Below are 23,009 nucleotides of genomic sequence, written 5' to 3'. Positions count from 1 at the left end.
TCTGCACTTTGCTGGACACTGAACAGTCCTGTCAGTCAACCTGACATTTAAATCAATGACGTAACACCGTTAGCCAAAACTAACAGTGATGCATCATTTATTGAACCTTAGTAACATGACAGTCTATATGTACGCTGATTCATCTCAGTTTTGTGCAGATTTGATTAAAGTTTTAGATCTGTACAATTTAAAGGTGGCTGCTGAGGAATAACTGATGTTTCTACATTATTTATGACAACAGGCTAACAAGCTCATAATGCAACAGACTTTCAGTGTCAGTCAAATCCACTTCTACTGATGCTCATGATCAATTCATGGCGAGTAAGCATTAAGTATTAATTCTGCAGTTATTTGAGATCCTGAGAATTGAGTAAGTCCCTATGCTTTGTTCTTTCACCGGCAGCCAAGGGCTGTCAATCACAATATTTAGTGAAAGCTGACGCAACTTTGATAAGCAATAAAGAATCTGCATCCTCTCTGTACACCAAGACTCAGTCATAATCTGCCCCGAACTCTATTTGTCCAGGTAACTCCAGTCCTCTGATGCCCCCTGTTTCACCCTCCTCCTGGAGCTGTGTTTTGGCTCTGTCCCAGTGTCCCTCTCTTCTGGTGTCCCTCTCTTCAATGTGGCAGAAAACTGAGCCATGACGGGTTGCACATCACCGGATATCTCAACGTCAGGTGATTGCAATGGGCATCTTTTATTCAATATTGACAGAGAAGGAAGAAGTGAGGCATTGTGGTAGTATAAGCACTGATTTGATTCCTTGGAGGGTGTCCAGTTTTGGGTTTGAGAGCAAAGGTCAGTACGGTTGTCTCTCTAGCCCTGCCTGAGTTTTCACAGAAGACTCAAATACTTCACAGAAACATGAAATTGTTGAGACCAAGCATAGGCAACGCTCAAGTGCCAAAAAACTGCACTTCCTAAAGGGGCCACTTGAGACCAGCCCTTTAAACAAAGTAAGGCCCTAATAAAGAGCAGTGTTTCACTAGAAATAAGCATATGTACAGAAATGTTTACACAGGAAGTGGAAGCTCACTTCAGCTTCACTGAATGGACCTGCTGACTGTGTTTCTGCTATCAGTGCCTTTTGGAGCATTTAATTAAATGATCAATTCTATGATTGCTTTGGGTGATAGCCTGGACTTTGAGCTTGGGTGGTTCTTTACTTGTAGATGCTGCCACAGAACCTGAACCTGGTTACATATACCTGTAATTGCTGAGAATTACCCGCTCGTGCTTTGCAGAGACCTTTACAAAATGGCGAAAAATTTCTTGGTTTAAGTTTGAGCCACATGTATCAAATGTAGGCTAACAGGAAGTTCACTATTTAGAATTAACTGAAATCTATCTGTCCGACAAACATTCAGCAGTGTCAGTTTAAGGAATTCTTTCAGGCAGTTTTATCTCAAACGACTTGTTAAAACACTGAATAAATTTAACCAATCAAAAATTGCTACTTCCTGTTAATTTAGAAGTAGGGACCCATCATTGAATTAACAGCTTGTGTCTTGCTGTTAACTAACTGATTTTTACTTCACTAGTTTGCTCGTTCTACACCCTAGAGGATATTGTGTATAGTATTTAAATACAGCGACTTGTTTCACTCAGGCTTACTTAAGCTTTCATCCAACTTTAATGTGGCCCGACCTTTATTTCTGCATTTGCTCGGGTGTCTCCTTACTGGGTGGCCAGTAAGTGAAGGCGACCATCGGTTTTCCTTTTCAAAACGGTTTTGTTGCATTGCTAGATGTTGTATATGACAGTGACTCAAGATATTGGTCATTATCCAATTCAAATAAACTTGAGTGTTAAAGCACCTAAATGTATATCTTCTTATAAGTCTCCCCTGTATAATATCAGCTAACATTTTGATAGACAAGTCCATTGTCTCTCAGATTCTGTCGTGCTCCTGATTATCATCTAAGGGCTGGGTTTCTTTGGCTGTTGTCATGGAGCCCAGCCTTTGAGCAGCATAAACAGAGGTGTGTGTGTGTGTGTGTGTGTGGTGTGTGCCTGTGCTTATGTGGTTATGTATACTGACTTTCTTTCTGTACCTTCACAGTGTACTGTGTCAGTGAACTGAGTGACTCATGGATGAAGATGAGGCTGAGTCGGAAGTGAGTAGGGGAGAAAAAGAATATATAAATAACTAAAAGCTCACAAGGATGCCTCCAAAAAGGAAAAACGATGCTATAATTCAGGCTGAAGATGGTGAGAAGATGTTTTTAATGCTATTATAGGGAAAACTGACTCATTCATTCATTGCTATATTTATTTAAACATTTGAACCTAAATGGTTGTTTTCATGCACCTGTTCAGTTGGGATGGAGGTGGATGCTACGTTGGACAGTGGGAGTGAAGGTAAGCCATATGGGACAATATTCTGTTTGTGTTTTAAAAAATAAGTGAAGTGAGAATGTTTATACTTGTAAATTGCAACAATATGATGACGTGAAGGACAAAATGATATAAATTACAGTCATCCCTGTCTTTAGTTTAATTTGTTTTTTAATGTTTATAGCTTTTAAGGCATTTTCTGTCCTTTTTGTCATCTTATTGTTGATGGTTGTATTTGTTCAGTGACATTTTATTGCATTTTCAATATCAAACCTTGTCTAAAAACATATACATATATATAAATATATATATATGTGTGTGTGTGTGTGTGTGTCTTAGATGAGGCCAGAAGGAGAAGCAAAAACAGAAGAGCCAAAGCACAGCGTAAAAAAAAACAGGTCAGTGATGATGAGGATGATGAAGAAGATGAAGATGAGGCACCAAGGAAAAGGGGACGAAGGAAGAGGACCAAGCCCCAAGACAGTGACCAAGACGATGAGGAAGACAAACGCAGTGTGAGACAGAAAGGAGCCAAAGCTTCCAGGAGAAAAGCTGCAAATGAGGAGCGTGATGAGGAGAGCGAAGAAGATCAGGGTAAAAGGAAGAAAGGAGGAAGAGCGGCTTCCAAACAGGAGAAAGAGGATCAGAATAAGGAGAAGAAGGGAAATGTTAAAGGGAAAGACGAGACAAATAAAGGCAGTGAGAAGGACAAGAAAAAGAAGAATGGAAAGCAGAGCAGGTGCAGTATTCTCTGAGAGCCGTATTTCATCTACGGTTACGTCCATAAATATTTGCAGATATAGATATAGTTTTTTTTTTCTAATTTTGGCTCTGGAAATTACCACTATGAAATTTAATTCAAACAACTCAGATGGAGTTGAAGTGCAGACTTTCAGCCTTAATTCAGTGGGTTGAACAAAATGCACAAAAATGTGAGGAACTAAATTTCTTTAAACACAATCCCTTCATTTCAGGGTCTCAAAAGTAATTGGATAAATTAAATAACTAAAAATAAAATGTTTATTTCTAATACTTGGTTGAAAACTAAGTATTAGTCTTGAACTCATCACCAGATGCTGGAGATCCTTTTTAATGCTCTGTCAGGCCTTTACTGCAGCGGTTGTATGTTTGTTGTCTTTGTTCCATTGTGAATAAAATATTGTCTTTATGAGATCTGCTACTCAATGCATTGTGTTTTTGTTTACATTTTACACAGAATCACAGCTTTTTTGGAACTGGGGTTATTAAGTGAACACTGCAGCGTGTGGAGTTAGATTTAAATCTACTAATTAACACGACCAGGAAAGCTTTTCTTGAGGTGATGAATCATGTGAGAATTACGCCTTCTCAAAGTCATTGCGGGTGACGGTTGCTTCCCTTTGGCAGCTCTCCTGTTTCTTCCTCTGAAGACGAGTCTGATGAAGAGTCGATGTCAGAGGGAGAGATCGCTGCCCTGAAAGAACAAGTAGAAGAAAAGAAGAAGCTGATTGCTACATTAAGGAACAAACCTTGGCGGATGAAGAGGAGGCTCGTACTGCTCAAGTAAAGAAACAAAAAACTCTGGCCAACTCTTAATTCTCATCTTCGGCCTGCTTTTTGTTCCAACCGTAACTTCTGTTTGTTAATGATGCCGTTTGTTTTGAGTGCATTTTTAAAATTGCTTATTACTCCATTTTTGCTCGTGCACATTTTCTTTTAATACCATGTGAAGTTGGGCATTTATTATTAAATCTTGCTTACTTCTACTTTACCTGTTTGGTACTTCCACTCATCGATGCTTTACTATACAAACAGAAAAAATACTTTAAAAAAACGAAAATGCTTTTAGACAGGGCAAAGCATATTTCTTCTTTTGAGTCTTGTTTAGATCCAGGCGTTTATTCATCTACAGTGTATCTGGAAAGTATTCACAGCACTTCGCTTGTTCCGCATTGTGTTATGTTACAGCCTTATTCCAAAATTCCACCATCATCTGTAAATGGAAGAAGTTTGGGACCACCAGGACTCTTTCTAGAGTTGACTGCCTGGCCAATCTGAGTGATCGGGATAGAAGGGCCTTAGACAGGGAGGTGACTGAGAACCCGATGGTCATTCTGACAGAGTTCCAGTATTGTTCTGTGGAGAAAGGAGAACCAGACAGAAGCCACCTGAATGTCAGCTTTTTGGCCCGTCATGTCTGCATCATCATGCAGGCACCTTTCATCACCTGGCCAATACCATCCCTACAGTGAAGCATGGTGGTGGCATCATCATGCTGAGGGCGATGTTTTTCAGCAGCAGGAACTGGGAAAAATAAATGCAGCAATGCACAGAGACATGCTTGATGATAACCTGCTCCAGAGCGTTATGGACGTCAGACTGGGGCAAAGGTTTATGTTCCAGCAAGACTACGACCCTAAACGCACAGCCAGGATAACAAGAGTGGCTTTGGGACCGCTCTGTGAATTTCCTTGAGCCCAGACATCCAACCTGATGGAGCTTAAAACGTTCTGAAAAGAAGAATGGGAGAAACTGGCCAGAAATAGGTGTTTCAAGCTTGTAGCATCATACTCAAAAAGACTTTAGGGTATAATCGTTGCTAAAGTATTGAGCAAAGTGTGAGAATACTTACATGCATGTTATATGTTACATTTTTTATTTTTAATAAATTTGCAAGAATTGTTCACTCAACATCACAATGGACCTATAGAATGCAGAAAACGAACTTAACATGACAAAATGTGAAACAAGTGAAGTGGTCTGAATACTTTCTGGATGCACTTTATGGAAATTCTGCCCTTTGTGGAATTTGTATACACGACAACAGGTTCCTATAAAATCTCAGCACAAGCCAAGCTGGCTGTATCTCAGCCTGTTAGATATGTTAGAAGACAGCAAACTGTTCTGGCTTCCCAGCCAGGGCTAAGGCTTGTGTAGGCCAGTGTGTGTTCGTGAGGTAAGTGTGTATGTTTGTTATGTATGTAGGTAAGTTTCTGGGAAGGGAACATGATAGCAGAGTTGCCTTAACTTTTCATGAGCTTGACACTGTTTAATGCATGTTGTTGTGGTGGGCTGACCTCCTGCTTGCCGTGTCTTCCTGCCAGTGCTCTTAACATATGCAGCGTGTCATCAATCAGTAAATCATTCCAAACCTGTTGTTTGTACATCCTGTTCACTAACTAAATAATTAACTGACTGAGTAGATCATGACTTTCAGTTGGATGGTATTTCATTGCTGTACATTTGTGTTCTGCCTGAAACAGGGAGGCCCAGGAGTTTGTTGAAAAATTTGAAGGTGCTCTCGGGAAAGGAAGAGGCAAGAAGTTGTATGCGTTTAAAGTCATGATGACCAAGGTAATATCCTCACTGAGCAAGATGCCATGATTTATAATTTGAGCAATATTGTTTAAGTTTGCTTCTCTGCACTCTCCCCTAGAAACTTATCAAGTTTAATCGGGACTTTGAGAACTTCAAAACAGCATGTATACCCTGGGAAAGGAAGATAAAAGAAGTAGAAAGTTGGTACCACAGAACCAAATAATCACTAAGCTATAATCTTACATTTGCTAATAAGCTGTCCTCACAATTATATATTTTCACCCCAACCCCTTCCCCCCAGGTCATTTTGGATCATCGGTGGCATCTTACTTCATTTTTCTGAGGTGGATGTATGGCCTGAACCTGATCCTGTTCGGGTTCATGTTTGGTCTGGTGGTGCTGCCAGAGGTAGGCTTTGTCTTTATATATGCTAGCAGGCGATAGCTAATGTGGCAAATGCTGAGCTCTCTCCATCCATCTCTCCATCCCTCTCCTCTGCATTTAGGTTCTCATGGGTCTCCCCTATGGCTCTATTCCCCGGAAAACTGTGCCACGATCTGAACAGGACACAGCCATGGACTTCTCAGTGCTCTTTGACTTTGGTGTGAGGATCCTAGCTTCATATATCCCTTAATTCATTTTTCCTCACACATGAGCTCTCTTTTTTTCCCCAGACTGGCTAACGGTAGTTTTTGCCCTTATACCAAAGAAAAGAAAAATACAGAATTATTTTTTTTTACTATTGATAATGTTTTGGTACAAGTTGCTTGTACATGAAGTTAACAAGGTGCTGGAAACATTCCTCACAGATTTTGGACCACATTGACATGATAGCCTCATGCAGTTGATCTCGGTTTGTCGGCTGCACACCCATGCTGCAAATCTCCCGTTCCACAACATCCCAAAGGTGCTCTATTGAACTAAGATCTGGTGACTGTGGAGGCCATAAGAGTACAGTTAACCCAGTGTCAAGTTCAAGAAACCCAGTGCTGGTAATTGCGTGTGAATGGTAGCCAACCTGAGTTTCTTGTTCTTAGATGAGAGGAGCAGCACCTGCTGTTGAGGCTCACCTGCTTCAAGGTTTAAGATGCTGTGTGTTTAGAGAGGCTTTCTGCATATCTTGGTCATAACAGGTGGTTGCCTATCAGCTTAAAACCTTCTTGCCATTCTCCTCTGACCTCTGGCATTGAAACAGCATTTTATCCCAGAAAATTACAGCTCACTGGATATTTTCTCTTTTTTGATCCATTCTCTATAAACTCTAGAGATGGTTGTGTAGGAAGGCACAAGTTGATCAGCAGTTTCTGAACTACTCAGACCGGCCTGGCTGGCACCAACAAGAATTCCAGGATCACTTAAATCACTTTCTTCTGAATTCTGATACTCAGTTTGAACTTCATGGCACCACGATGGTGGTTAGCACTGATACCTCAAGACAAGAAGGGTCATGAGTTTGACTATACCATCTGGGTGGGGTTGGGTTAGTTAGCACTTCTAAATTGCCCAAATGTGTAAGTCTGAATGGTTGTCTGTCGCTCTGTGTTAGCCCTGTGTCGGGGTGGCAGCCTGTCCAGGGTGTACCCTGCCTGTTGCCCTATGGTAGCTGGGATAGGCTCCAGCCCCCTGTGACCCTGATAAGCAGAAAAGAATGAACATTAGCATGTTAGCAACATAGATAGCAGCCTTTACACCCTCAGAGATGAGATCAGAATTTTTATATTTTCTAATGTTATTTATACACTGGTGAGGTGAGTACAGACTGTATTTGTATGTATGCATGACTATATCTTTCTCTATCTCATCAACAGGGATACTGCAAGTACTCTATTTTGTTTTATGGCTACTACAACAATGAACGAACCATTGGCGTGCTGAAGTTCAGACTCCCTCTCTCATACCTGCTCACTGGTGTTGGAATATTTGGATACAGCCTAATGGTTGTCATTAGAACGTAGGCAAGACATATGCGGGCATTCAGATTAACATCATGTAGAAGTTTTTTCTTTTGTTTTTTTTTTAGGGTTTCTTTATCATTTCTTTTTGTTTGTCTCTTCAGGATGGCTCGTAATGCAAATGAGGGAGGAGATGGGGGTGATGAAGGAGAGTTCACCTTCAGCTGGAAGATGTTCACCAGCTGGGACTACCTTATAGGAAACCCCGAAACTGCAGATAATAAGTACGCCTCCATAACCACCAGCTTTAAGGTTAGCATGTGTGTGTGTGTGTGTGTGCATGTTGGAGGATTTTAAGAAGGAAGTTTTGATATGTGGTGTAAATAAAATAAGTCCATGTTGGGCATGTCGTTCCCACTGCCAGCAAACACATCCCACTTGTTAATTTGCCACTGATCTCTCCATCCCCTATAGTCTTACAGCAGAGAGAGAGGTGCGAGCATAATGTACTCTACATTAACATTTTCATATGCTGAGCCCCAATTTAACATGGTTAATCATAAAAATCTACTTAATAAGGAAAGTGAGGAAAACTGTCCTGGCACCATCTGCTGGGAGATTTAAACTTTTTAAATGTGAAAGTGCTAAATTGTGTAACTTGAAACTGAAAGAGATCTTAAGTGCTTCTTTATTTGATTATTTATTTGTAATGCAGGAGTCCATTGTAGATGAGAAGGAGAACCAGAAGAATGAAAACATCCATCTCCGACGTTTCCTCAGGATTCTGGCAAATATTATGATCCTGTGCTGTCTCGGTGGCAGTGGTTATCTCATCTACTTTGTGGTGAAACGTTCTCAGGATTTTGCTAAGATGGATCCAGCGTCTCTCACCTGGTTTCAAAAGAACGAGGCAGGTTTACACTGAGCACATGGTGTTCTTTTACCAAATTAGGTTTCCAACACCAGGAGCAATGAAAAGTTGGGAAAGTTGAGGCTTGAAAAATAAATGTCTACATTCTCTCTTGTCTTTTGTATCAGGTGGAGTTTGTGATGTCTCTATTGGGACTAGTGTGTCCTCCACTGTTTGAAACCATCGCAGAGTTGGAAGATTATCATCCCCGTATTGCCCTTAAGTGGCAGCTGGGGAGAATTTTTGCCCTCTTCCTGGGAAATCTTTACACCTTCCTCTTTGCTCTCTTTGATGAAGTTAATGCCAAGGTATGGCTGATGTGCCTCCATGCATTACTTACAGTTGCATTTATACACTGCTGTGAAAAGTTATGTACACTGCAGATGTCTTGGTTTTTTGCATAACTGTCACACGTGTTTAGACACATTTATGAGGACAGAAAATTTGCATGCCACTATACTTGTGTTGACCAACAGTCATTTATGGGGACTAAATGTGCGTCCCCACAACGTTGAAGGCATTTTTGAGGCTCGAATTGTGGTTTTAGTGTCAGGGTTACAATTAGGTCATGGTTAGGTTTAGGCTGAGGATTAAGGTTAATCATTCATTTATTGATGATGGCGGTTAGGGTAAGTGGCTAGGGAAAGCATTATGTCAATTAGGTGTCCTCGCTAAGATATGAAAATGAGTGTGTGTGTGTGTGTGTGTGTGTGTGTGTGTGCGTGTGTGTGTGTGAAATATTGCCCCCTAAACCTCATAGCCGGTTATGCAGGTTTTGTTTTCCTCAGTCAGATCCTGGCTACTGTTTCTGTGTTTGTGCTAAATTAAGAGACAGTGGAATCGGACCTTTAACTCACATCTTAAGCAGAAAGTGAACAGTCCTTCCCAAATTCCCAATAATCAGTTATTTTTTAAATCCTGGAAACTACATTTATGTGTGTATGAAATATGCTACATGAACACTGACACCTTAATTTTTCTTTGATGCATTAAATGTTTTTCAGCTGGAAACGGAGCAGGAGCTCAAGAATGCCACTGAATGGGCTATACACGAGTACAATGCCAACTACAGCTCCTACTACAACACGACGGATGTGCCTCCACTGGTGGTGAACCCTGCAGATGCTGTCAGAGGACCCTGTTGGGAGACTGCAGTGGGAATAGTTAGTAGAAGCTTAATGTATAACAGTGCTGAGGAAAACACATTACAATGTACTGCATTACTGTAATTACACTACATTGTATGTAACGCAATGATCACATTACAGTTACTCATAAAATCAGCGGTCACAATTTGTGTTGCACAAGTTCATTAATAACCTGCAGAGTTAAAAAATAAATCTCCAAACAGGGTTAGGGTTATTTATCTATGCTAGTGCAGTAATCAGTGCAACATTGTTTAAATTTGGTAGGGGTCATAGACTCTACATATGTTCTGCCCATGATGTTGACTAATTTAATTACATGTACATGTTCCATGTAATCTTGTTACATAGGTACATTATAAAATGTGAATGTTCTGATCAAACGAAACTTATTTGATTGGTATACATTTAGTTCATACCGAGCATATTTCCTTAAAAATTAAGTATTTGAATAAATAAACATTTGATTTTAAGTATTTGGGGACATTGACAACATCACAATTCTTTCTTTTCTTTCTTTCTTTACTTTTTCCTTGCAGGAATTTGTGAAACTTATCGTGTCAGACATGCAGGTAACCTTTTTGACTATCTTGATCGGTGACTTTGGGCGAGCTATCACTGTCCGCTTCCTCAACTACTGCTGGTGCTGGGACCTGGAGGCCGGAATCGTGAGTACTCCTAATTGTGTGTCAGTGGGTCACAGTGTCCCGTGCCCTTTACATATGTTTGTCTTAGTTTGTTTGACTAAAATAATCAAGAATGTTCTTACACATATGTCCTGCTCATCACCAATGTTTGCAGGGAACAGGCCTCAAAACTGATTGTTGCTTAATTGCCGTTAACACAATTAAAATAAATAATTAAATAAAACTTGTAAGTCTGCACTTGCACCACTTGTCTCAAGTCCTGCATGGGAATTTAAGGTGAATGTGTCAGTTTAAGTAGTGGTTATGTCATTATCATTCAGGTATTAGTGAACACATGGACAGAGGAGAAGGTGCAGACTTTCTGCTTTAATTCAAGGGGTTTACCACCGCAGTTCGTAATGCATCTACATCAACCTGATACTTTGCATAGACATCTGGCAAGACAGGTGATCCTGAACATAGAGTGAAACAGGACACTACAGTGAGAACTTAATTACAGAGTGTGAGAGAGAGAGAGCAACAAATGCAAAGTGTATTGACCTGCTGTTTATTAATTCAGGAGAACATGCGAATCATCTTGTTTGTGTGTTTATTCCAGCCATCATATGCAGAGTTTGACATCAGTGGGAATGTGCTGGGGCTTATCTTCAATCAAGGAATGATATGGTGAATTACTCCATCGATGATTTTATTTTCTGACTCCTTTCTGCTTCACCGGAGATTCTCTAATGAGATGAATGGCTCACTAATAAGCTTCCCTCTGCTGAAACACATCTCATGTTTCTATCATTAATGCCGCCTATCATTAATGCAGCAATCACAAAATCTCTTATAACACTAATTACAATATTCAGTGGCTGATTAGTTTGAAATTGCATCGTGATCTTTTTTCTTTTTGAACAGTGTTGCTTAATATGTTGTTTTTCTTAGGATGGGAGCATTTTACGCTCCAGGTCTGGTGGGTCTGAACGTGCTGCGTCTCCTGACGTCTATGTACTTCCAGTGCTGGGCAGTGATGGCCTGTAACGTTCCTCACGAGCGAGTTTTCAAGGCATCGAGGTCAAACAACTTCTACATGGGCCTGCTGCTCCTCGTGCTCTTCCTTAGCTTGCTTCCTGTCGTTTACACGATAATGACCCTGCCCCCGTCCTTCGACTGCGGCCCATTCAGGTCAGTAGGAGGTTAAAATAAGAGATCTAAGGTGGTGCATGAAATATCTTTTTTCTTTTTCTGCAGATTAAAATTTTTTTATTCAGTTAATAATCTCCATGAACAAGCTTATTCAGATTCACTAGATGAACATTAAAATAATTATTAAAGAGTCAGCTTAAAGAATGAACATAATAAAAAAATTTAATCTGCAGTGTCTTGGCAGGTTTCTCAAGCATACTTCTGCATGCATATGTTTTGGGGTTTTTTTTAAAATCCAAGGATTAGTACCAATAATGATAACAGTAACAATATCCCCCCAGTGGTCAGGACAGGATGTACGATGTGGTTATGGAGACTATAACGCAGGATTTACCAGCTTTCATGGGGACCATTTTTACATACGCCACAAATCCTGGACTTATCATGCCTGCCGTCCTCCTCATGGTGTAAGTATAATTTAAATAATAAGTCAAACATTGCTTCTGTACCTGCTAAATTAAGATACATTTTTACATGTTGTGTATTTTTAAGCGTGCATGATAAATGTAAGAAAACAAATGAAACCTTTTGTGCACTGCTAATATATTTAAGGTTGCCTACACAATCTTATTATTTATTTAGAAAAACAGACTGTGTGCATTTCAGTTATCTCTATCTTAGTTAACACTGATAATGTGGTGATGTTACCCTTACACTGTCTTTTTTGACACTACCACACAGTGGCAGCAAAGTCAGCCTTTCTTGGAGGAGTATAGTAAAATGTGGGCCGTGATAATCGGAGGGTTGTCTTGGTTGGTCTCTCTGGAATGTGTTTGTCAGATACTCAACCAGATTGGGATCTGAGGAGTGGAGGGAGTTTAAGGTCTCTATCTGTTCTGCCTGATTTTGTGGTGTTGGCGGATCACATTGTCCTGACTGAGGGGCACTGCTTTTGAGGAATTCACTTTAGCCCGAACATCATAAAAAGAGTCCCCTAAGGTGCTTTATATTGGAAGGTAAAGACCCTGCAATAATACAGAGAAAATCCCAACAATCAGATGATCCTGTTTGAACAGGCACTTGGCATCAGTGGAAAGGAAAAACTCCCTTATAACAGAATGAAACCTCTGGCAGAACCAGGCTTAATGAGGGGCGGTCATCTGCTGCAACCGACTGGGGATGAGGGAGGGAAAGAGGACAGAAAGCAATACCAGTCGCATCTATAGTTGTGGTGAAGATGTGGTCAAGTAAGCAAGCACCTTTTACAGCTAGCAAAGAATCTCTTGTCTTAATAAATTCAATTACTCTGGTCAGCTGGCAGGTCTGGTTTCTGTACAGGTGCTCCTAAAGAAAGGACCAGCTTTAATCCTCCATGGGTGGCCAATTTAAATCCACAAATAAAACATGTGTGCTGTCCTGTGGATTTTTTTGTTAGTCTTTATCCTTGTTATAGCTCTTTATGGGGAAAACACATGCTTGTGAATATTTTTGTGGTAGTTTTTAATCATTTCAGGTACAAACATCTCTGTCTATTTTGTTATTTTGCCATATCTGAGTTCTTCTCACAAGCAACAAGTTTCCCTGCAGACAAACCCAACCTAGCTTTCCTGCTTTTTACACCTGGCTCAGTATTGTGAATTTTCCATTCGTCCATTTCTTTTTGTGGCCTACCCCGTGGCAGGTGGCTACAGTGGATACTTTTTGTGCTATCTTTCTCATATGCGTGTAGCTGGCCTGAGCCCTGGAGTGGTATATCTAAGCAGGCAGCTTAAGTTGCAGCAGGCTATTCATTAGCTGCTTTTCAGTGTAGTGGCATTTTATTTGCTCACCCTAAGCTTTCTGGCAAGAAAACCAGTGTTTGTGAACAGTGTTTTGTTTCCACTCTGACATTATCACATTACGTTTGGGTAGATAACAAAGAGCAGATAACCTACCTGTGCAGCTTATGAATTTAACAACAGTTCTTTTAAACTTGTAACTGATGAGGCAAAGTAACACACGTCTTGGCACCCAGACAAAATATAAATTTGCCTAAAACTTCCATGATCAGTGCATGTACATAAACACAGAACAAAACGACAGAACAATATGATCTATCACTGTGTGCAGAGCCTGACTGTAATCTAATCCATCTGCAGTGGGACAGTAAAAGACTTATACTGTGTAACAGGTTGGCCATCTACTACCTTAACACAGTGTCAAAGGGATACCAACAGGCAAACCTGGACCTTAAAAAGAAGATGAAAATGGTCAGTATGAATTTCTCTTAATTTCCCTTATTTAAGCAAAAGTTCAAGATTAGATTCAAATCAAATGACTGTCGGGTTTGTTGGTCATCGCTTTAGGCCCGAGACGAGGAGAAGAACCGCAGGAACAACAAGGACAGCACTAATCAAGTAATGAAAGACTTGGAGGACCTCCTGCCAAACAAATCTCTAATACCGCCTCCCACTGAGGAAGAGCCGCCTCATGGTACACTCACAAACATCTTCAGCTGCATATACTGTAGGGTAATTAACATCCGACTGACCTGACCACGTTTTCCAACTTTCAATCTGTCTTTTTAGATATTGTAATTGAGAAGGGAAGCAAGTCTACCAAAATGAAGCCAGGATCTGCGGGGAAAGGGGTCAACCTACAAAAGGAGGTGTCACTGGCTGCCCCAAACCCCAGAAGGCCAGTGGCCCATCCTCCTCGGGCACGGGGAGGGCCTCCTGGACATCTCAGGGGCCCTCTACCTGGGCCTGGCAGAGGGAGAGGTCGGGGCGCTCCTCCGAGGACATAAGAAGCATGATTCACAGTTACAGATATCTGCTAGGATGGCTCCAGCCTCATATGGAGGAGGAATCAATTTGGGGTTTACTGCAATGATGCAAATGAACACAAATTTCATTACATCATTTTTTATTGTAATTTTATTATATGAATGAAAAGCATTCAATTAGTATTTTCAGCATGCTAGATGAGACATCGGTCATACCTAACACTGGAAAAAGTCTGTAGTTACTGCAGCGACTCAGTTAAAAGATACAGAAATGGCGTGTTATCTGTGTCAGTAGTATTACAACTGCAAAAATGTCAACAAACTCTATGGCTCAGCAACTTCTACCGAGGACTGGGCTTTTTTTCCTGTTTACTACAGTGGAATCAGTCTACAGTTTACTGCTGATCTATACAGACGACTGATTTCATGTGGAAATCCCTGTACATAGTTTTTAAAGTGACTTTCTTATTTTTTGCATGACATCTATTAAAATGTTCGATTTATGAAAAATTGCCATTTATGGTGTAACTAAACTATCAAACACACGACAGGCAACACTTCAAAGAACAATCTGTTTACAAACCTGTACACTGGAGGACCACCATAGATGAAAGTCATGTAACCCTGGGGGTATATGATAAAAATAAAGAAGGTCTGAGCAGAAAATGGAATAAATATTCACAAAGTGGCTACAAAACATGCAGGTGCAGCATGATCTAATGATCTGACTCTGGCTGATGGTTTAAACAGGAGAAATGTAGTCTGGCAGTATCATGAGCTCTTCTGTGATATTCTGATGGTGACTGCCTTGATTTCAGTGTACTCCTGCAGTGCATATTCCCCCCTGAAATAAGAAAAAAAGCACCACTGATTAAAAAGAGAAAGAGTTTACTAGTTAAGTTGCAGTGCATTGTTACAAAGTCTCAAAGCAACGATTACATAGTTGTTTGATAGACATTAATGCAGCAAGTGTAAAGATTAATTTCCTTAGATTTCAAAATGGCAACACTCACAGTTCTCTCCCATTCCCAGACATCTTGAAGCCACCAAACGGACACTGAATACTCATGGCGTTGTAGCAGTTCACCCTAGAAATAAAGCAGCATTAGTTTCACCTTATTCCTTAAAAACAGGCATACAATAGTAGTAGCTGCACTATTCCAAAGTCTAATGGGACTTTAAGAGAGGCTTCAGTTATCGTGTTCTGTGCAGAGGATGTGATCCATACCAGACCATGCCGGCTTGCAGAGCAGAGGAGACTGTAAGGGCTTTGTTGATGTCATTAGTGAAGACTCCTGCTGCCAACCCGTATTGTGTGGCATTGGCTCTCTGGATGACTTCATTGATGCTGCGGAAACACATAATCTGCTGCACCGGGCCAAATATCTGCAAGAGGATGGTAGGGAAATCTTACAAAAGGGAAAAAATGAGCGGTAGAATTAGGAGAAAGACCACATATTTTAATATGTGCTCCACTGTTGGGGGTGTGAGTACCTCTTCTTTAGCGATACGCATATGGTCTCTGACATTTGAGAACACGGTGGGTTGGATGAAAAGTCCCTGCTGACCCCCCGGAGAGCCACCGCACTCCAGAGTTGCACCTTCTCTCTTCCCGCTTTCTATTAGCTCCATTATCTTATCAAACTGCTTCTGGTCGATCTGAGGAAAAAATAAACAAAGCTTATTCTGACCTGTCTGACTTGTTAGTTGGTGTAACAGTATTCAGATAAAAGGTGGCCACAGTATACCTGTGGTCCCTGGTCCACGCCTGGCAAGAGTGGGTTTCCCAGGACTTTGGATCTGGCTTTCTCTACACTGCGGCGGACAAACTCCTCGTAGATTGGTTCCTCTACAAACACCCTGGATCCTGCCAGACAGCACTGGCCCTGATTGAAGAACAGCCCACTGTGGGCCTGCTCCACTGCATACTCTACTGCAAGACATATACACAGAAAAGCCACCTTTAACTGCTGGTAGTTGGCAGATTTCTTTTTAACAACAGATGCCCTTCATGACACAACCCCAAAGGGATTCTTCTCCTCCCAGGTTCAAACGAGGGATCATTCACTTGTTAGGGAAAACCACTACAGCATGACACTACTACAAGACATATCATATAAAGATACACAATCTAAAAGAAAGATTTATACATCACAAGGGTGACTTAATATGGTGCTGCACTTTATTTATTCAATTCAGAAATGGTTAGACACGGTAAAGGTATAAAAGACTATGACATTTAAAGAGAGAAATGTGACGTAATCAAGTGAAAAAAAAAAAAAGGTCCCACTCACAGTCACAGTCTGCAAAGACAATATTGGGATTTTTTCCACCAAGTTCCAGTGTGACTCTCTTCAGGTTGCTTTCACCTGCAGCCTTCTGGATGAGTTTTCCAACCTGGCAACCAGTGACAACCATGTGAGCGGCATGGTTACAGTAAAGTAGTTCATTTATACATGAGCGAAATGCACAAAAACAGAAGAGAGCAAGCTGTTCACACAGACACACTGTGCTGAGATTTATACTAACAGCAGTAGATCCGGTAAAGGCTACTTTGTCTATATCCATGTGGTGAGAAATGGCACAGCCTGCTGTCTGACCATAACCAGGCAACACATTCACCACTCCTGGAGGAAACCCAGCCTGAGCACAGAGAGTTGAAAAGAGAGCCACTCAGTCATCTTCTTTAAGTAAGAAATGGACTTGCGCCAGTTTTTGCACTCATATAATTGTACATAATTGTTGTGGGTGATTAGTAATTTGAATCTAACTACCTCTTTGATGAGTGCAGCCATATGCAGAGCTGATAAAGGGGTCTGTTCAGCTGGCTTGATGACTACAGTGTTCCCACAGCACAGAGCAGGAGCAATCTTCCACACGAACATCATCAGCGGGAAGTTCCACTAAATGCCAAAGTGCAAACTCAGTTTTCAGGTTTCGCTTCATAAGACTTTTTGGTTTAAAAGCTTTATGTGATAATGAATGTGACACAATCAGAACCAATCAACAAATTATCTTAGGTTCAGCTAAAAAACAAGTTAAAACATTTTTCACCACATTCAGGATGATTACTTTACTCACAGCTGACTGAATGTAAACACTGAAAAAACACAAAAACTTGGTTACATAAAAGCTGAATGTTTGCTATCCTTTATTTCACTTACAGGAATGATCTGACCACATACTCCAATGGGCTCATGCCGTGTGTAGGTAAAATATTCTCCATCTAAAAAACAAAAAAAGTTATCATAGCACTGAATGCATCCAATTTTTGTTGTGCTGATGGTTTCAAATATGGAAACACGTGTAACGTCTGATCCAAATCAAAAAAATGAATTTAACTCACCTACGGGGATGGTTTTTCCATGAATCTTGTCTGCCCAGCCGCTGTAATATCTCAAGGTCTTGATTGTAGCCATCAGATCTACAAAATATGCCATGAGGAAAACTTTGCCACAGTTTAGAGCTTCTAGTGTCTGGAAAAAAAAGAAAAAAAGCACACACAGCGTCATAATAAGCCAGTCGTGATGTTTCGTGGAGCAACATTTACTGATGATTTACTTCAGGTACGTGTATGTGTGTTTCTCACTGCTAGCAAGAGCCGGTCTCGCTCCACCAAGTCAGCAAGTCTGTTAAGTAAATGGCCCCGGTCTGAGGCATCCATGGATCGCCATGGTGATCCCATCTGGAAAGCAGCTCTGGCACTCCTCACTGCCTTGTCTACATCGTCCTGTTATTAGCACAAGTTAAGGAGGTTGCCACTACAATCACGCCAGATCAAGTTTATGTGTTTACTTGAAAGATTTGCTTTAAGGGGATTCCCAATCTACACAGCATACAACACGTTAGACATTGTAGTGCTCACAATTTAAGTCATAATAACTCTCCATCATCATTACAATTCAAAATTATTGCTTGTAAAGCTTTAAAAGAGCACATCTAACTTACTAGCGATGTGTAAAATACTCACTGAGTCGGCCTCCTCCACTTCACACAGCAGCTTCTCAGTGGTGGGATTATACACAGGAATCTTTCTGCCACTGCATGACTCATGCCACTCGTTACCGATGAACACCTGAGGGTGAAAGAGAGGAACAAAGATTGTGTGATGTATCCCCCTCACTCTTTGACTTTACAGTGATAAGCACACAGTGCAGGGTATCATCTCTGACTGCTGTTTCAGGTAATTATTGTATCCTAACTGATAAAGGACTGGTAAATATTTCCCATATTCAAATTATTTCATCTTATAAATATGCTTTGCTTCTTGCCTTGCGGCTTACCTTAGTGTAAACAATTTGTGGGTTTGCAATTGGAGTAGGCAGTGCATTTGTCTCCAACCCATCTGCATTCTGGGAATTGTGGTCCTGGTGGTTGAACCCATTGCCAGACTGATGTTCATAGCCATTGGCTGGCTGGGAGCTCAAGCTGTAATGTTTTCTCTCTGAAAAAACAAAAAACCCGAAATGGAACACAATGTTGTTCAAGTCTCTTTGTCTGATTAGGTGTGTGAATACACAGATAGACACACACACACGTGATTGCGAAAGCTAACATTTGGGTCACTGAATGAGGATAGTAACCCTGTGCACACGATGCTATCCCAACCCAGTGGAGTAAATAGAAACTGTGCCAAATTAGTTATTGGCATTGTCAGCTTTTTTAAACCGGACGGTCAAGGGTCATGACCATGCACTGACATGGTTTGCTGGCTCAGAAGAATGGACTAGACCTTAATTAAACTGAGAGAATCTGAGAACATCAAGTGCTGTGCCAGGGCAAAATATGAGCAGAGGTGCATGTCACTGTAATTGCTGAAAAATCTGATCATGCATGGGCTCATATGGAAGAAACAAGTTTAATTAAGGCATTGTGGATTTCTGTGTCAGATAAAAGACAGTTTGAATATGTTACTATGTCACCTGTATAATTTTGTGCAGAAGCCAGACAACAGATTATGTATACATAACTATATGTAAATATGGCATTTATAAACTTTGAAATCTGGCAAATTACCTGTTTTATTTAAGCCTGTTATTTTTGAACATTTATGTCTGTCATGTGACATACTTATCAGCCTATCAACTTAAATCTTATCAACAATATTAGGATCAAGTAATTCTGATAATAATAATATTTATTATTCATATTTATTATTATTATCATCATTATTATTATTATTATCATTATTATTATTATAAAAGCACTTCTATCTGGTCTTAGAAAATGGGTGTGGAATTACATTATGTAAACATAAAAAATTGTGCTACCTGTGGGTGATGCTGATGCAGTCCCCCCAGACTGGTGCATTCCCACTCCGATCACAGGCATGTTGCAGCTGCTCTCTCCTTCCTCTCGGCGTCAGCTGACTGGAGAGTGTCCGAGCTTCTTTATATACTTTCAGCTCTCAGCGTCAGAAAGCAGAAATGTGCAGGATTGCGCGCTGTCACAGAAGGATTTCTCCTGGGTCATTTGAGGGTCTGCCTGCACGTGCAAAAAACCATTAAGATGGACCCAATCCCAGTTCACCTCATGTGTCCCGGGAGGCGGCAAGCGCACTAATCATCTGATGTGACAATGGAAGTACAGTATGGTTAGACACATTTTTAATTATTAGCCATTTTTGTTATAAGCGGGAATTTATCGACTTGACAGTGTTTTAATTAAATTTTCTACTTCACTATTTTTATTCCTTCACTACAATTTGAATCCGGCAGATTTACCATTATTGCTTATTAATATTTTACTCAGAAAGCTTCTAGTACACTGGCTATAAATAATAAATAAATAATTAGCACCATCTATATCAGAATACTGATTGGTGGTAATATAAAGGGACTTTGTGGATAATTTTAACACCCCTGAGTTACATTTTTCTGGTATTACATTTCTGCCAAGCTAAGATAATTAGATGTTATCTTACCTTGTTAAATCTTTGTTAAATCTTTCTGTGCATAAATCTTCCATTTCAAAATCTCCTTAATTTAAGCACACTTCTAAACATTTACCAAGATAATTTGACCATACAATAAACTCTTTAGATGTTAAAGAGGAAGAACCAAGCCCTAAAATCTTGAAAATCTTGAATTTGGCATCTGTATTACTTCTGTCTTCTATGAATCAGTTCAGCCCAGTTGCCTGGTTAGACCCACCTCCAAGTCAACAAGCATAATTGGGAAGATGTTTGCTTTGATAAGGGGCCTCCTGCTGCTTCACTGTCTCCCAGGAACAATGTGATCACATAATTTTGTCTGGTGTGCCCATTTTCTGTCTCGATGTACACACATCCTTTTGAGAATTATCCCCTGTGACAACACAACCTGATTTAACCCTCATTAAACAAAGAAAAGATTTGTAGAGCTGCATCTAGGGAGTGTTGAAAACATAGTGAAAACCATCCTCCCATACTAATGCGTTCACCTCTTATTTGTCACACACTTGACTTGAAGCCTTTTTCTATGAAAGCGTTTGGATTGAAAATACAGCACACTGTAAATAAGTAACCCAGATTCTGTTGGTCCATTTATCTCCAAAGGTTTTGTTCCTCATTAGGGAAGCACATAGTAAATCTTGATCAACACATACTTGATCCTAGTGTCAGGTGGGGTCTGCGTAGGTTAGCTATACATTGAGCACGTACACAAACTCATTCGGATGTTTTGAATGGAGTATTAGATCTGTAATTCGGGTCTTGTTTTAATGTTAGGACAAATGCAGCACAATTGCTTCAGAGAAATTCTACCATCCAGAGAGTCAGTATGTGTCTGCCAGAGTTAAGGACAAAACTGGACTGCCTCTGTCTACACAGGATGTGGATCACCAGGTCAAAGGAACTGTCGGTCGGCCTGAGAGCACCGTGTGTCCCACAGCTGAACTTGACCTAAATTGACAGTTTGATAGAGGGCAAGAAAAAAGAAAGGGAATAAAAAATGGAAAGTAGGAGATGGTGAGAGAACTGGAGACAGTGCAGTCATGCATAAAAAGGGAAAACAAGGAATGGAAGAATGAGAGAAAAGGTGAGTGAGCAGACACTGGAAGGAGTTAGGGCTATTTATTAGTCAAATATATTAGAAAGAGGAGTAAAAATGGAAAAATGAGAGGTAGAGGAATGCAAAGACTTGTGTTTGTAATTTACTACATTGTTCTGAAATCAGGTGTATATGTCATTATCTTAGGATTAGTAAATATTCCCAACATGAAGCACTAATGATTTAATTCACAGGTGTATGAACACTGACTTTCACAGTAGCCTAAATATATGCAGCTACATGTAGTAAGCAGCAATGATTTGGGAATGCATGTCACTGGACAATCAGATGGAGAGCGCTCCCTTGTGACACATTACAGAAATTACATTGTTCATACCAGGGGTCCAGTGCAGGCAGAACACATAGTGTCATAATTCATTCTCAGTAAAAGTCTAGAATTTGCATTTAAACGGTTGTACTGCTCACTTCAGTGTGTAAAAACAACACATGTAGTATGGGATACTGCAACCCCCACATGGCCTAGGTATAGACACTTCTCACTCTTTTAATAATGCAGATGACCAGTGATGACATAAACACAGTGAAGTACATGTCCTCTTCTATTTCTATTACCTATGGCGTGCCACAAGGTTCTGTTTTAGGCCCTTTCTGTTATATCTGATGGCTCTTCAGCACATTTTGAGCATCTTTAAGGACATTTTTTTAATCACTGCTACATTCAGATGACATTCAGTTATATATCCCTTTTAGGTCCCAAGATGTTTCTAAGCTACAGATCCTACATAGGTGCTCCGACTTAATGAAGGAAAACCAGAAGTCCTTATTTGTCCCCTGACAGATTTAAGTCTAAGATAATGGAAACTCGGTCTTGTGCCACATTTGCTAAATCTTCTCTCTGGAACTTTTGTCACGGCTGCAGTGGCAGACATGTGGAGTGGTGAACGAAGGACCCAAAAGCAGGCACTGGCTTTGATGAGAGTGAGCTTTATTTTCAAAATGGTGAGAATACAGACTGAGCTGAGATGGGAATGACAGAAACTAAGATAAACCTAAACTGGGAAAAACTTACTAAACAAACCTGAAACCATGACTCGCAGAAGAAGATCAGAAAGTCACGCAGAATGATATGCAGGATAACACCCAGTGCGAAACATGGGATGACACGCGGCGGTAACACAGACAGACCAATAACAAGCAGAAGACAACACAGGGCTTAAACACACGGTGGAGCAATCAGGGAATGGGAGACAGGAGGGAAACACAGCTGATGAGACAAGGGGAAGCAAAACCAGACACACTACACACAGGATGGGGACTATCAAAGTAAAACAGGAAATAGAAAAGGCACGCACAGACACAAGCTTAACACTAAGACATCAGACATGGCAACAGGGAGGGAACACAGAGACGTAGGACCAGGGCAGGCACAGAGACACAGAACAGAAGGAGCTCAAAATACAAAACAGAAACCAAACCATAAGAACAAGAAAATCTTAACAAGAATTAACCTGAAACATAAGATAATAATCAAAACCACTGAGTCCACAGACTCAGGACCATGACAACCTTGGTTTAACTTTTGCATGTTGGACATTCATGTCAAATTGCTTGCTTGTATTACTTAGGAAATATTTCCAAGTGAAGTCTCATTGTGTCACACTCTGAACTGGAAACTGTTATGCATGCATTTATTTCATCATGTATAAAATATTGTAATTCATTGTTTGCTTGTCAGAGCAAGTAAACAATGAATTACTGAACTGGAGATCTGTGGATCTCCTTCATAAAACAGCTTAAACCTCATCTTTTTACACTTGCATTTGGTTAACCTTTGTTTTTATTCTCTGGTATTTTGTTATAAAGAATTCTGTCATTTTTATGTAAAAATGTGCT

General features: G+C 40.4%; 2 protein-coding genes across 2 annotated transcripts; one reads left to right on the top strand and one right to left on the bottom strand.

Moving 5' to 3' along the window:
• The first annotated feature begins 2,020 nt into the window (after window positions 1-2,020).
• tmc2b (transmembrane channel-like 2b) lies at window positions 2,021-14,173 on the top strand. Its single transcript, XM_025911883.1, has 20 exons — window positions 2,021-2,215; window positions 2,324-2,365; window positions 2,681-3,080; window positions 3,728-3,883; window positions 5,584-5,674; window positions 5,757-5,838; window positions 5,940-6,046; window positions 6,144-6,242; window positions 7,447-7,589; window positions 7,695-7,842; window positions 8,246-8,440; window positions 8,569-8,748; window positions 9,445-9,603; window positions 10,125-10,253; window positions 10,831-10,898; window positions 11,163-11,402; window positions 11,705-11,830; window positions 13,534-13,612; window positions 13,709-13,835; window positions 13,931-14,173. Exons 1-20 carry the CDS (start codon window positions 2,170-2,172, stop codon window positions 14,146-14,148), a joined length of 2,835 nt encoding a protein of 944 aa, XP_025767668.1. The 5' UTR covers window positions 2,021-2,169; the 3' UTR covers window positions 14,149-14,173.
• Window positions 14,174-14,839: 666 nt separating this feature from the next.
• LOC100710237 (retinal dehydrogenase 1) lies at window positions 14,840-22,629 on the bottom strand. Its single transcript, XM_025911885.1, has 15 exons — window positions 22,195-22,629; window positions 19,398-19,611; window positions 18,411-18,571; window positions 18,098-18,202; window positions 17,717-17,857; window positions 17,474-17,603; window positions 17,292-17,353; window positions 16,902-17,030; window positions 16,657-16,770; window positions 16,422-16,524; window positions 15,876-16,060; window positions 15,622-15,786; window positions 15,356-15,513; window positions 15,141-15,215; window positions 14,840-14,971 (listed from the first exon to the last, which is right to left on the bottom strand). The coding sequence occupies exons 2-15, from the start codon at window positions 19,456-19,458 to the stop codon at window positions 14,899-14,901; spliced, it is 1,662 nt and encodes a 553-aa protein (XP_025767670.1). The 5' UTR covers window positions 19,459-19,611; window positions 22,195-22,629; the 3' UTR covers window positions 14,840-14,898.
• Window positions 22,630-23,009: the final 380 nt, after the last annotated feature.

The sequence above is a fragment of the Oreochromis niloticus genome, linkage group LG12 (genome assembly GCF_001858045.2).
Source record: "Oreochromis niloticus isolate F11D_XX linkage group LG12, O_niloticus_UMD_NMBU, whole genome shotgun sequence".
Taxonomy (NCBI): domain Eukaryota; kingdom Metazoa; phylum Chordata; class Actinopteri; order Cichliformes; family Cichlidae; genus Oreochromis; species Oreochromis niloticus.
Note: the sequence above shows the minus strand (reverse complement) of the source record. Positions and strands in the feature narration are given on the sequence as shown.